General features: G+C 35.8%; 2 protein-coding genes across 2 annotated transcripts in view; both read right to left on the reverse strand.

The window, feature by feature from the left end:
* LOC142341262 (uncharacterized) overlaps positions 1–1,967 on the reverse strand; it is a 59,020-nt gene extending 57,053 nt beyond the window's left edge. The window contains exon 1 of the mRNA XM_075392211.1: positions 1,912–1,967. Within this exon, the coding sequence (XP_075248326.1) occupies positions 1,912–1,967 (56 nt within the window). The remainder of the gene's footprint in view (positions 1–1,911) is intronic.
* Positions 1,968–11,630: 9,663 nt separating this feature from the next.
* The window catches only part of LOC142341351 (uncharacterized), a 114,602-nt gene continuing 113,538 nt past the window's right edge, over positions 11,631–12,694 (reverse strand). The window contains exons 5-6 of the mRNA XM_075392309.1: positions 12,486–12,592; positions 11,631–12,062 (exon numbers count right to left, since the gene is read on the reverse strand). Coding sequence (XP_075248424.1) covers positions 11,677–12,062; positions 12,486–12,592 — 493 coding nt within the window. The 3' untranslated portion in view covers positions 11,631–11,676. The remainder of the gene's footprint in view (positions 12,063–12,485; positions 12,593–12,694) is intronic.

Consider the following 12,694-nt stretch of genomic DNA (forward strand, 5'->3'; position numbering starts at 1 on the left):
AATAAACAAAGTTCGGTGTACAAAGATTTGAAAAGCCAAAAAACTTTTAATTTTTGGTTTGTGTTCCTATTACTAATGGCACGCTAGATGTGGCAAAACGAGGAATGAACTCTACTTGCCATAATCAGCCAGCAGTTTTCACTTTTGAGCATATGCAGTGGACAAATCATTTGGCACAGTTTCAAAATTATTTGCAGATTTTACAACCAGAAATCGGTCACCGAATTTCGCTATACAATACTTAGCCTTTAAAATAATTAACAGCAGTCTGTTAGATTCGGTGTGCGAAATATTGTAAATTTGAGCATCTTTCTACAAAAGAGCAGTTGAAATGAGTTTACTTATGAGTGAAATTGCAAGATCTAAAATTTTGCAGAATAAGTTTCCAATGTTTTAATATCTGACAACAAACTAGTAGTAAGTGAATAAGTAGTAAACACTCAGTTTACCTGAGCAGTTGGCTTTTAGTGGAATTGACCACTTTTAACTTGTCCCCACAGATGTAGCAGCCCTCTAAACACCTCTCAAGGGAAAACAACACATAGAATAGTCTCACAAGGTGATAGTAGCCCACTTGAAACATCCCAAAAGTCAACAATGTGAAAGGAGGAAAAGAAACACGTGATCAAATTAATGTCAAATAAATGAAGTTGAAATGATCACAAACAATTTGAAATTTACAGGTGTGATATGATTGATTAAAAATGGATACAAACGGATTCTAGTTTGATCTTCATGGCGAAAACATGTGTATTTGATCAGGCCAAATTTTTTGTTTACTTTTTTTCTATTTTGGATAAAATTTGCTCATTTCTCTTTGGTCTATATTTAGGAGATGAATATTTTAAGAGTTATACCTGTGTACGCATTTAGAGATACTCCCATTAGCTTGATCAGCTTAAAATGATGGTAACTTTGATTCTTTTGTTGATCAAAAGTAATGTGAAAAATAAAATTCCACCCGCGTGATTTTTAGCGTCACTTTGAATTTACTTGACAAATAAGATAGTCTACTTTCGCTTTCTTTCAGGTCTTCCATCAAAATTATGTTGGCAATCTATTTAAGCGTAAGCAGTGAGTAACCAAATAACATGCCAATCAACCATTTGAATAAAAGAATGGCACCGGAGCAAATAACAAAGAAGACACTAACTTCCACCTTCAAAATAAACACTCCGCTATGAATAAATACTCCCAATCATTGACAGTCTGAGATTTTTCAACTGAACAGACAAAGAAGATCAGTCCAAAATATTTGAGGACCCAGCTCAGCAAATACCATAAATGCAAATTTTTGTTTGTATCAATTATATTGTTTAGAAAAAGTTTCCCAAAGCCTTATTTGACGCAAACTTTTCATCCAAAACCAGCATGACTTAATTAAAATTAAGCGACTGTTAGTCAATTTCACAAGTTAATTTTAGGAGCGCACAAAAAAATAAGCTTTAACGCACGAAAGTCTGGACATCGTTCATAGGGCATGAACTCAAAGAAGTTCAATTTTGGAGCGTACGAATTTTGGTTTGGAACGCACGAAAAGACGGACAAAGACCATTATGAACGGACATAGGCAATTCTGAAGGCAAGAAATTCTGGACATGGGCTCTGGACATGGTCAAGTAATGGTTACGTGACTCTGCTTTTAGTCACTGAGAACTTCAGGCGTTTATCGAAAACCGCGAAGAGGTTCGAGATATTATGTCAGAATTTCGAAGTGAATAGTGCAGTCACGTAACCATGCTTAAAACACGAAACGCGCACGTTTTAAAATGCCGAAAGTCAATGGAAGTCAACTTCTGGCTAAGTAGCAACTTCTGGAATTTTAAGTTCTGGCGCTTCAGACTTTCGGCATTTTAAAATGTGCACTGTGTTTTAATGTTTTTGAAAGCACGAAAGCTTGGACAGAGATACCTTCTGTCTCGGATAGTTTGGACATAGAAATGCTTCGTCTGTGATGGTATGTCCATATCGATTTCTGGACCTCAGCCTGGCATAATACACACTAAAACAAGTTCAGGAAAATACCTGCTCAAGTAATTGCAGGTTCACATGAACTAACACCAAGCCGAGTTGTTGAATAGCTTAGAGAGGTCGAGAACAACCGTGCGGTAATATTTTAATCCACTCTCGTTGCAACTACAACATTTGCATAATTTACGCCGCACTGCAACTTATTGATTTTCTTTTTTTTGCCGGTATTTTGTCGCCCTTTCCAGGCAGGAAAAAGTGGAGGAAAATGTAAAGTCTAATCGCAAAGCAGATTTTAAACACTTTTTCGGATTTTCACAGTATAGCTCGGGCTCTAACAACAACTTATTTTATCGAAAAGATGTGCAACTATTGATATCGCATCGAGAGAGGCGATTAAATGCATCTATAAGATATTGAACAAACTAGATGCATCTAGTAGGATCGTTACGTGCAGCGTATGCTAAGAATAGTGGATTAAAGAGGAATATAGTTGATTATGATTCAAACAGCCAGATCTATGACTCGAAATAAGGGCATCATTGTTCAGACATAACAGCTTTATGTACCGAAATTTATGTACCGGGGTTTTGTTCTGAAATACCAGAATCATGATTTGCAATACGGGATGTATGATTCAAATTATGTGGATTTATGATTCGAAGTAGGGGATGAATGATTCGAAGTATAACGATTCGAAACACCAGATTTGAAAGACCGAGTCACAGTTCCGAAATACCAGACTTATTAATCGAATTACGGGGTAATTAACTTCTTCTGGACGACGTTTTGGCTGCGTTCCCCAGATGACGTTTTGTTAAGATAAAACTCCACGACCTCACTCCGCGATACCTGGCCGTGTAGACGCAGCCACTTTGTTCCAAAAGAACGTCAACAAATTGGGATAAATATATGAACCACCTAATTGCTTCAAACGAAAATAGTGAGCCTTTAAATCAATTTTGAGCTGCAAAAGCTGTTGAATCCCGGACATGTATTAAGGTTGTGATATTATCTAACAATATCAAATGTATTTGTATTCCGAATACACAATCTCGAATTGTGTAATGCTTTCGCGGAACGAAACGCACCAATTTAACCAGAATTATTTTTGCTGGTCTAGTTTACGAAAATTAAATTAGATTGATGGATCAATTGCACAATCTAATCGTTGCATATTTCATAGAATGCATCTTGATGAATGATATGTATGAACAACCGTATGACTAAAAAATCAGAAGCAAAAAATAACAAGTGTAAGTTAAGTTAGACACAATCGACTTGAGATTGTACAACTAATTGAGATTTGGTATAACTAATTGCGTGTAGGAGTGAGTATCGAAGCAGGATTTCAGTGGACCTTTCTTTGCGTGCAGTGTTAGCTGTGCTAAGAGCAGGGGAATGGCCACCCAATAGAATTATTGAGAACATAGGTAAAAAAGTATTGCTACAAACCAGAAACTTAAAATATGAATAGGAATAATTCTCCTGAGCGAACATATCCTTTTGAAAATTGGCAGTTCTAAGGTAATTGAAGTCGAGCGGCTAAAAAACTCAACAAGGAGTCTCGTTAATGTGCGTTCGCACATGATGTTCCTATCCGCGCTCATCTACATTTCTGATTTAACTGTCTTTTGACTTACATTTTTGACAAAGAGTTACTCAAAAATAGATGTTTGAGTTTGAAAACATTCGTTACAAAACCAAACTAATAATTGAATTAAATAATGCCATGCCTCATTACAACGAGAGATTACCACTAAAAAGACTACGAGAAAAAACAAAAGCAACAAAAGAGCAAAATAATAATTTCACGGCAAAAACTCAATATCTAAATTTAAAAGCAATTAAAAGCAATTTCATTTTTTATAAAAATTCAGCCAAAATTAAACTGAATTAGTAAATAAGTTCAATTGCACCACATTTGAAAATCATTGGGAACTGTTATTACGCGACTGTGCTGAAGAGAAAATAAACGCAAATAGAATACCCACATAAATTTTTAAGAAAACATCGGTTACGTCATAAAATTAGTAAAAAAGATAGTTTTAGAAATACAATGTATTACAACAATACAAGGAATCGCATGGGACCTCTCAATGATGAGAATAAGTTACAAGTTGAAGAAAAGGTCAACAAAAACTGAAAAAAAATGAAAAATTCTTAAAAATCTTAAAAATATATAATATCATAAACTTTAAGAATATTCAATACAAAAAGACTGCTTGGGGTAAAATCATTCAATCAATCCTCAATGACAAGCTTATAAGACCGGCCAGTATTTTATGAATACCTAAAGAATAAAAAAACAGGCGAAAACAGCAAATTCAAATAATTGAGCCAGAAAAGTGTCGAAGCCATTAAAAGATGAGCTTTTCAGACACATCGTTTCTGCTTTCAATTATTTTTTAACAGCAATCGGATTCTTTTCTTTAACAATTTGACTCCAGCAACCAAAAAATCAACGAACATTAACAAATACATTGACACCACGAATTTTTTGAGAAAAACCGTAGTATTAACGGTAATAAATTCCATAGCTTTCAACGGAAGCTAAAAAATACGCTAAGTTATGCCTCGGTGAGACGACAAAGATGGTTGTTATTTATAAGTCATCATTAAGATATTACAATAAGTTATTGACTATAAAAACCAATAAATACCGGCAAAATCCAAAACTAAGAAGAAAAGTGCTAGAAGAAAGTTTCGAAGCCACTTAAACCATAAGCTTTTCTCTGAACACTTTATGTATGATCCATTGAACGTCTTCTCTAAACTAATGGAAGATATCAAGATTAGAATAAAGTGATACGATTCCAAAAGGAACCAAAATTGCGAAATTAAATTGGTTGATGTTAAAAAAAATTCTAGAAAAATTATTTTTAAAGTTTTAAGCCATTAAACTCAATAGCTTTCGACGGATTTCAATAAATATGCTCAATCTTACCTCGATTGAAGGCAAAAGACATTTATCATGCATTGGTAATCAATTAGAAATCACAATAAGTGTTATGACTATGGAATCAACAACAAATAAAGGCAAAAACCAAAAATTAAAAAAAGTGCGAGACGAAAGTGTCGAAGGCATTTGTACCATAAGCTTTTCTCTGTAAACTTTATTCATGATCCATTGAACGTCTCCTATAAACCAATGGAAGATGTCAATATCAGGATAATGTGATAGGATTTCAAGAGGAACCAATACAAAAAAATCCAGAAAAAGTTTTTTTAAAACAAATTATAATCTTGTGACATTGAAGTCATATAACAACTAGTTTATTGATAAACCGCTAAACAGATTAATTTGGTTGCAATAGAAAAAGGGGGTCATTACTCAGACTGACTTACAATTCACGAAAATAAGTTTATGATCGGTTAATGTTATAAAAAATTTCTCAAAAATTTTTTTAAAGTCTCAACAGCCATAAGCTGTCCACTCAAAGCCGTAGATAGGTTCAGCTAATGCTCATTACGAATCCTATTGCACTTTTGGACAACGAGTTTATGACATATGAAACCAAAATTTTAGTAAAACCTCAAAAGAAATCAAAATTTCATTTACAATTACGAAAATTGAAGTCGAAGCCAAAAAAAAAACACGAGCGCTTCCTTGAAAACGATTTTTTGTTCATTGGGCTTCATTAGACTGTAAATAAAGTTTGTCATCAACAGAACCTCGAGATGAAAAGTGACTAGTCTCTAGGTGACTTAAGAAAACAAAAAACATAAAAAGTTTTCTAAAAGAAGAGCTCTCAAATAGAATTCGATTTTTTATAGTAAACTTCCCTATGAGACCAGAACTAGTCTTTTTACCGCTTTTCATCTATTAGGAACTCAAAAAGGATTCAATTTATGGTGTGAAAGGTAATTTTGAATTAACATTTTTTATTTAAAAATCTTAATTTGAAGAAAAATTACACTAAAAGAAAAAAAATCATGCCAAATATCCCGTGTTCACACAAAACTTCAATCCTCGATAACTCCTCAAAATTGTCTCAACAAAAAAATCCATTTGAGTATATAGTTCCTCCCCCCGCAAGTGGGGTCGGAACAATAACAAATAGTTTGCTTAACAAAAAAACAACTCAGCTATTTAGCAAAAATTAGCATTGTATTTATCAGGCTTGGTCTTTATAATTGTACAATGGAAAGCAATACTGATTATATTTCCCCGCTTGTGGGAAAAAAGATATTTGATATTGCAAACGAGGAAATTTAAAAATAACATTTACAAAATTAATACGTACTCCCCAGGTTATATAGTATATATTAAAAATGTAGTGGTGATGATATCCAAAAAGAAACTACTATTAAGAGCTGGCAGTTATATGGTCATATATCAAGTTTCGATTAGCAAACATTTAACTCAATTATTATCTGATCCTTGCATTGTATTTTTTGCCTAAATTAGAGTACTTGCTCCTGGCAAAACCAATAGTGGCGTTCAACAATTTAATCAACACTTGTTGCGATAATAGCAGTTAAACTGCCAGTGTAATAAATTTTAATGCCCGATCGACACTGAAAAAACACTTCAGCATTAGACAACGAGTTTACCACACTCTTTTATCTCAACTGTTACTAAGTAGCCAGTGGCGATAAAAGAGTGGTGATAAACTCATAGTCTAATGATGGAAACAGTTTGATAAACTTGTAGTCTAAAAAAGACAAACATCGCAACAGATGTTGATTTGAAAATTACCACGCGGTTGTTATCGCCCTCAAAGTTATCATAACACCTAGGCTTCGCCTCGAAGGTGGAAAATTTCTCGGTGGCGATGACAACCGTGTGGTAATATTCAGTATCTCATCAGTGGGCCCATTGAAGATTCAGGAGGACCTGTAAAGGAAGTTTAATCGAGATCTTGGTTTGATGCGATAGAGTACCTCTTGTATAATCGTGGGACATGATGCGACAGTGTCCTCCGAAGATAATTTTTCTAATCCGTAGAAATTCGGAGAGCGACGTTTTCAGTATATTTGACGTTTTGATTTGGATGGCTTTTGTCGATTCAAAGGAGGGTTTGATAGTCCCGGTAAATCCACGATAGTGTTTTTGGTAGAAGTAATTGAGGCCTCGCTAACTACGGTTGGGGTTGGTATGCTCAACTGACCTTCACAACGCCTTGGGAATGCAGCAATTTTTTTTTTGGATCTAACACAACTCGAATTACGTGAGCTCTGTTGGATCTGTTTGAAGGTACTGCGCTTTCAACGTCACGTTTGCGATGTTTAACATTTCTTTTCCGAATCTCTCTTTCTTTAGATTTGCTTCTTGTGATGGAAAATATTTGCCTTCGTATCCTTTCCTTGTTAATAATCGAAAGAACACTCTAACTGATAAAGGATTTTGTTAGTTATTGGTAGCACGCGGAAAAAAATGTTTGTTTTTGTAGTGAAAGCGGAAACAGCAATTTTTAAAACGTGCAATTTTTTCCGTCCAAGCATTATAATATTGATTGCTTTTAAATCGAAAAAAGACGCACATGACATCAGCCGGCTTTTCGGTTGATAGGGGTTCCACTTATGGCTTTGTCGTATTTAATTTGAATCAGCAAAAACCTTTTCTATTTAATTATTTTTCCCACTGTCCAAGCTGTTCTATCTTACCCGCAAAAGTTGCAGAAAAGAATTAAAACGGTCAAAATAACTGTGCGTTGAAACTTTCGCGCCAATGTATCATCAGATTCAATTCGAAACAAAAACAGCAAAATAATAATATAGTTTTATTTCGCTTAAAATTTTTAGTTTTAGTAGGATAACAATTGACGACCTCAATTCAAACCTTTTGTGCGTTTTTGACTCCGCTAGGAGAAACAAATGCTGCTTATGTGGTTTATTAATGTAGGAATCCCGTTACATCATGCCGATACGACCGACTTCATCTACTGCTGCGCATCTAAAATTTCCTTAGTATCGACACTTCTACATCAGCCTTAAGATCCATAAAATCTATTCAATTTTTTTTTCAATGATCAACTTTTTTTTACAATTTTTTTAAGTTTCAGGATTCTTATTTTTTTTCAAATAGAACTTAACGAACGTTTTATCGCTTCGTTTCTTTAACCATTCCAATTTACCAAACTTGGCACTTAGCGAAGAAAGTTTTAGCTCCAATTTTTCCGGTTGAGAAAAAAAATTCATGTTTTTAGGGCCACACGGCGACCACTTCATGCAATGCAATTTGGTGTAGCATCAAAATCATTTAAAGTCTCAATTTTCTCATACCTAGAAGGTTTCTCATTTCCCCCCAATCTTAGCGTTTCTGTAATAAATCTTTGAAACGGCTTGTATAATTTTGCTCTCTCAGATGAAAAGGAATAACAAACTATTCGTTAGTGAGCGCTTAGAGTTGTTAAAGAGCTTAATGACTTTGAGACAGCCCATCGATGTTGTATATTGACCTTACATCCGGTTCACTTCTCTTCGAAATATTAAATCACGACGGAGTGTTATCCATTTTTTCCGTCAGTTGTATTGTAATTCAATCTTCAGTTATTTTAACTCCCCGCTCACTGGGCGAGAAAAAGTTAATGTCAAAGTTATCAATACCCCCACTCATCACTTGACAATGATCCATATTACTCCTCTCTCGTTGGGTGAGAAAGTACTGTAAAACAGTTAGCTAGAGGGCTCTTGCTAAAAGCATAGTTGCCGGTCCCCGAAGAGCAGTGATTGATAAAGATTGTATAAGTTTACTGAACGAAATAGAGAACCCCTGCGCCTGGAATGAGATTTCCAGTTAACCTCTTGAGTGATTTTTTGAAAGCCGCCGGTTTCCGACCAAGGCCTTCGATTGCAAAAGGAACAAATGTGATCCACATTAGTGAGCAATTATAGTCGTGGAAGCAATATTTCCGTTCATCAATAATGCCATTGTGGCCGCATAGTTGAGAAAGATAGACTGCAGCAACGACGTAACGATTACAGCAAATGGAGCAGGTTTTTTTGCTTTCAAAGTCAGGACAAAATATTCTCGGAGTGTCATTTTTCTCATACTAGTGAGTTTTGCAGATCAGCAGGCAGACACTACTTTGTCTCGAATCTGTTGGTGTCTTGCAATTGCATCTCTCCGCCCATGACATGCAATTGCGTGATCACCAGATGCTAAGAAATCCTGACCGAAACTGAATTGGTGCGCGATTTGCATCGACGGGAATTTACCATTTTGGGGACCCAAATGCAGTTGCGTAAGATACCTTATCCGCACTGAGGGTCATCAATGAGTAATCCAATTCACCAAATAGTAATCATTTTCTTGTCCTTGAGTTAAATTTCATGCGGACAATCTCTGGGGATCCTATTGCAGTTCCAGTGACCTCAAGATCCCAGACTTCTCAAGACCCATTTTCTATGATGGGCCCGAGTGTAAGAGACAAAAAATCACACTGATAATAACAAATTTCTCATAGAATAACTGGCTGCATTGAGAGTAACAGAAATGTCTTTCACCAATTTGCAGCGTTTTCTGGTATTGAATGCATTGCGAGAATCAATCTGCAACACCGACTAAATTGGCCAGGTGACAATTTTTTATACGAAAGCTTAGTGGAGTGTATTACGGCTACCTTTCATTCCAACTCAACCTTTCATTAGCCTACTCAAGACTTCCCAAAAGCAATAGGGCGAATACCAACTTTTTATATAAGGTCGGTAGCAATGCAATACATACCGCTAGTGAAATGCAATACATACCGCAAAGTCGGGAATTTCCCGGTGGCAACATGTGTATACTAGCTTCGTCAGTACTCTCAGGCTATTTGGCGATTGATCCGATGCAGTACATTGCAAAGCATGTAAAAGATGTTGGAGACACATTTTCGATGGACCCGCTGCTGTAAGCTTGGAAAACACGCTCAGCTGTTACAAAACAATTTCTTCGCTGAAATGATAAGTTTGCAATGAAAAATTTTCAACTGCACTAGACTTTTTTTAGTCGAATGTTATTTTTTCAGAGCATCAACAGTTGCCTTGTTGGTCTGTGGAAAACCTTCGAAGCGTTGCCATATTGGACCTGTAAACACGAAGCTTTTGCACGTTTCAAAATCTGAAAATTGGTATCATAAGATCGTTTTGATTGCTTCATAGTTGTCAAAGTCACTGATGTTCAAACGATTTACTATTTTCAGAACTCTTTGGTCGTTATTTAGCACAAGATGCATTTAGCGAAACCGAACTTTTTTCTGCCATTGAGTTCTGTATTGGTATACCCACTGAACTCAGTAATGACGTCAGAGAACAGCTCTGACCATTTGTACCGCACATTGAGAGGAACATAGCGCACAATTGGGACTCTGGTCTATAGTACCGTTTCAAAGTCTGGAAGCTTAATGGCGTTGTTCCCTTTTTTGAGTTCAAACCAGCTAACGCCTGGTCTACATATAGCGGGCTCTCAGCGTTAGGGGATTGTCCACTTGATTTGATAGCACCTGGGAGATTCTTTCCATTTTACTTAACTGTTTTTTTGTAACGCCAATATGCCTATATTGATTTCGATGTGATCCAAGAATCGTAGTCAAGGCCCCAACCAATGTATCTAACTTTTATTTCTTCCAAAAGGCGTTCCAGTAACTGAAGCTTATCTAGTTTTTCAGCCGTCTCTGGATAAAATAACACAGCCAGTTGAAAAGCGCAAGTTGTTTTTCATTTTAAGGTTGACTATCTTTGTGTTAACCACTGCTTCAGCGGCTATTTAGCTCGGCTTCAGAACAAAAGTTTGACATCTTTGATGAATTTTCAAGTACCAAAGCTTCTTTTGTTTTTAAATTGTACTCCATTTTCGAGCATGGGGGAAATGTGTTCAGATATCCAAATAAAAACAATACACACATTTCCTTTTTAAGATCACAGAAAAACTGGAATTATCTCACCGCGGAAAACTACGACTTGGGACTAATGAAGTTGCTCAACTCGATAGCACCTCAGTCCCCACACAACAACAAACTGCTGAGTCAATAAACCAATATTAAAGTGATCCGATAACGCCCACAGATTTTCAAAAAGATGAGGGGGAGTCAATTTTGGGAGTAAAAATTCAACGTCCAATTATGAAATTTTCTCGTTCTTCTCTTAGTCGTTGAAATTGAAAGAGAACAACCAGACGCATGTGCAATTCAATGCAGTTATTATTAGAAATGTACAAAACAGATGTTGGATTGGAGTTTCAGAAAAAATATACTTACGTAGACAAAGAATGAGGAAAAAATCAATTGGTTCACTCTCTCAACAAACATTGTAAAAATACTTTCAGGAGAGGGGTAATATTTTATATAATTATAAAAAAGGCCATTTTGATTTTGTGTTAGAAGTGGGTAGAAACAAATTTTAAAAATCCTCTGGGTAATGAGATTTTATGTCAGTTTAAGCTCAGAGTTCCATCAATTTTCGGGCCAAACGTGGGAAAAATTTGTTTCGAAGTTTGTGGAAGGGAGGGATTGAGTTTACGCGCAATATCGAGCCTCCTGGTTTTATTTTAATGGTTCTAAATAGGCCCCGATTTCAAAACAAACATGAAAATTATCTTTTTACGCGAATAATGGTTCTATATAAACTCCGCTATTTGTAATTGCGACTATATCAACGATCACTAATTTTGACTAAACTTCATTGTCAAACAAAGTTCCCGAGAGTCAGAACTATAATACTGTTGAGAAAAAACCAGGTCAAGGAACACTAATGAATTCCATATTTACTAAGAATAAATAATCTTTATATGTTCTGATAAACTAGTTCATTAGTTAGACTTTTATATAGCACCAATTTGCCATTAGAAGCAGCAGTAACAATTTTGAAGTCTTTAAGACTAACAGGCTTTCTGAACGTGTCTTTGGTTCCAACGTCAACAAATCTCAAATGTTTTATTTCAGAGCGCTTAACGTGGCTGTTGTCATTGGAGCCGCAATTTTCGTCTTCCTTTGATGGAAGTTTCTGTTTCGAAACCGTGACTGTCAAAGATTTCCCCATGAGTGCAAAGTTTCCGTTTTCAGCATCTGGGATCTTGATGATGACCTTGCAGTTGAGTTCCTTCCAGTTGTACACTGAGAGCACGTTGTCATCTGTTCCAATGTACAGCAGAGATTCTCGTATCTTAAAACCTGAAAATAAATCCCTATTGACAAACTTGCTTAAACTTTCCCAATTTCGTAAACTTTGCGCATACGTTTCAGAATTAGTAAAAAAAATCAGGTATATTTCTAAAAATAATTCCCTGTTGACCAACTTGCTTAAACTTTCCCAATTTCGTAAAATTTGCGCATACGTTTCAGAATTAGTAAAAAAAAAATCAGGTATATTTCTAAAAATAATTCCTAATGTTGTCTCTATAATATTATTTGCAATAACCTTTCAACGTTAAGTGAGTGTGGGGAAGTTGGCTGGAGGTTGCGGGGGGGGGGGGGGGGGTTGAGGACGCAAAAGATTATGTAGAGGTTCAAAACTAAGCGCAACGCGTATACATCCAAATACTGTGACACAAGCCTCGAAGTAAGGCATAATCGAGATAAATCTGTCGCATATACCTGTAATTGATGTGGTCAGCTTTTTGTGGAAGTAATCAGCGCTGAGTTCTTGGTTGAAGCGGCCTCCTTCAAAATGGTACACAAAGTCACCATTTTGAACGTATAATCTGAAACATGACATGGTCAAAGATCCATCAGAAGTGGGGAGTTCACTCTAAACAATTGAATCATACACTTAGAGACACAAGGTAAAAATAACTGGATCTATT

This window comes from Convolutriloba macropyga, chromosome 1 (assembly GCF_964194025.1).
Source record: "Convolutriloba macropyga chromosome 1, txConMacr16.3, whole genome shotgun sequence".
Taxonomy (NCBI): domain Eukaryota; kingdom Metazoa; phylum Xenacoelomorpha; order Acoela; family Convolutidae; genus Convolutriloba; species Convolutriloba macropyga.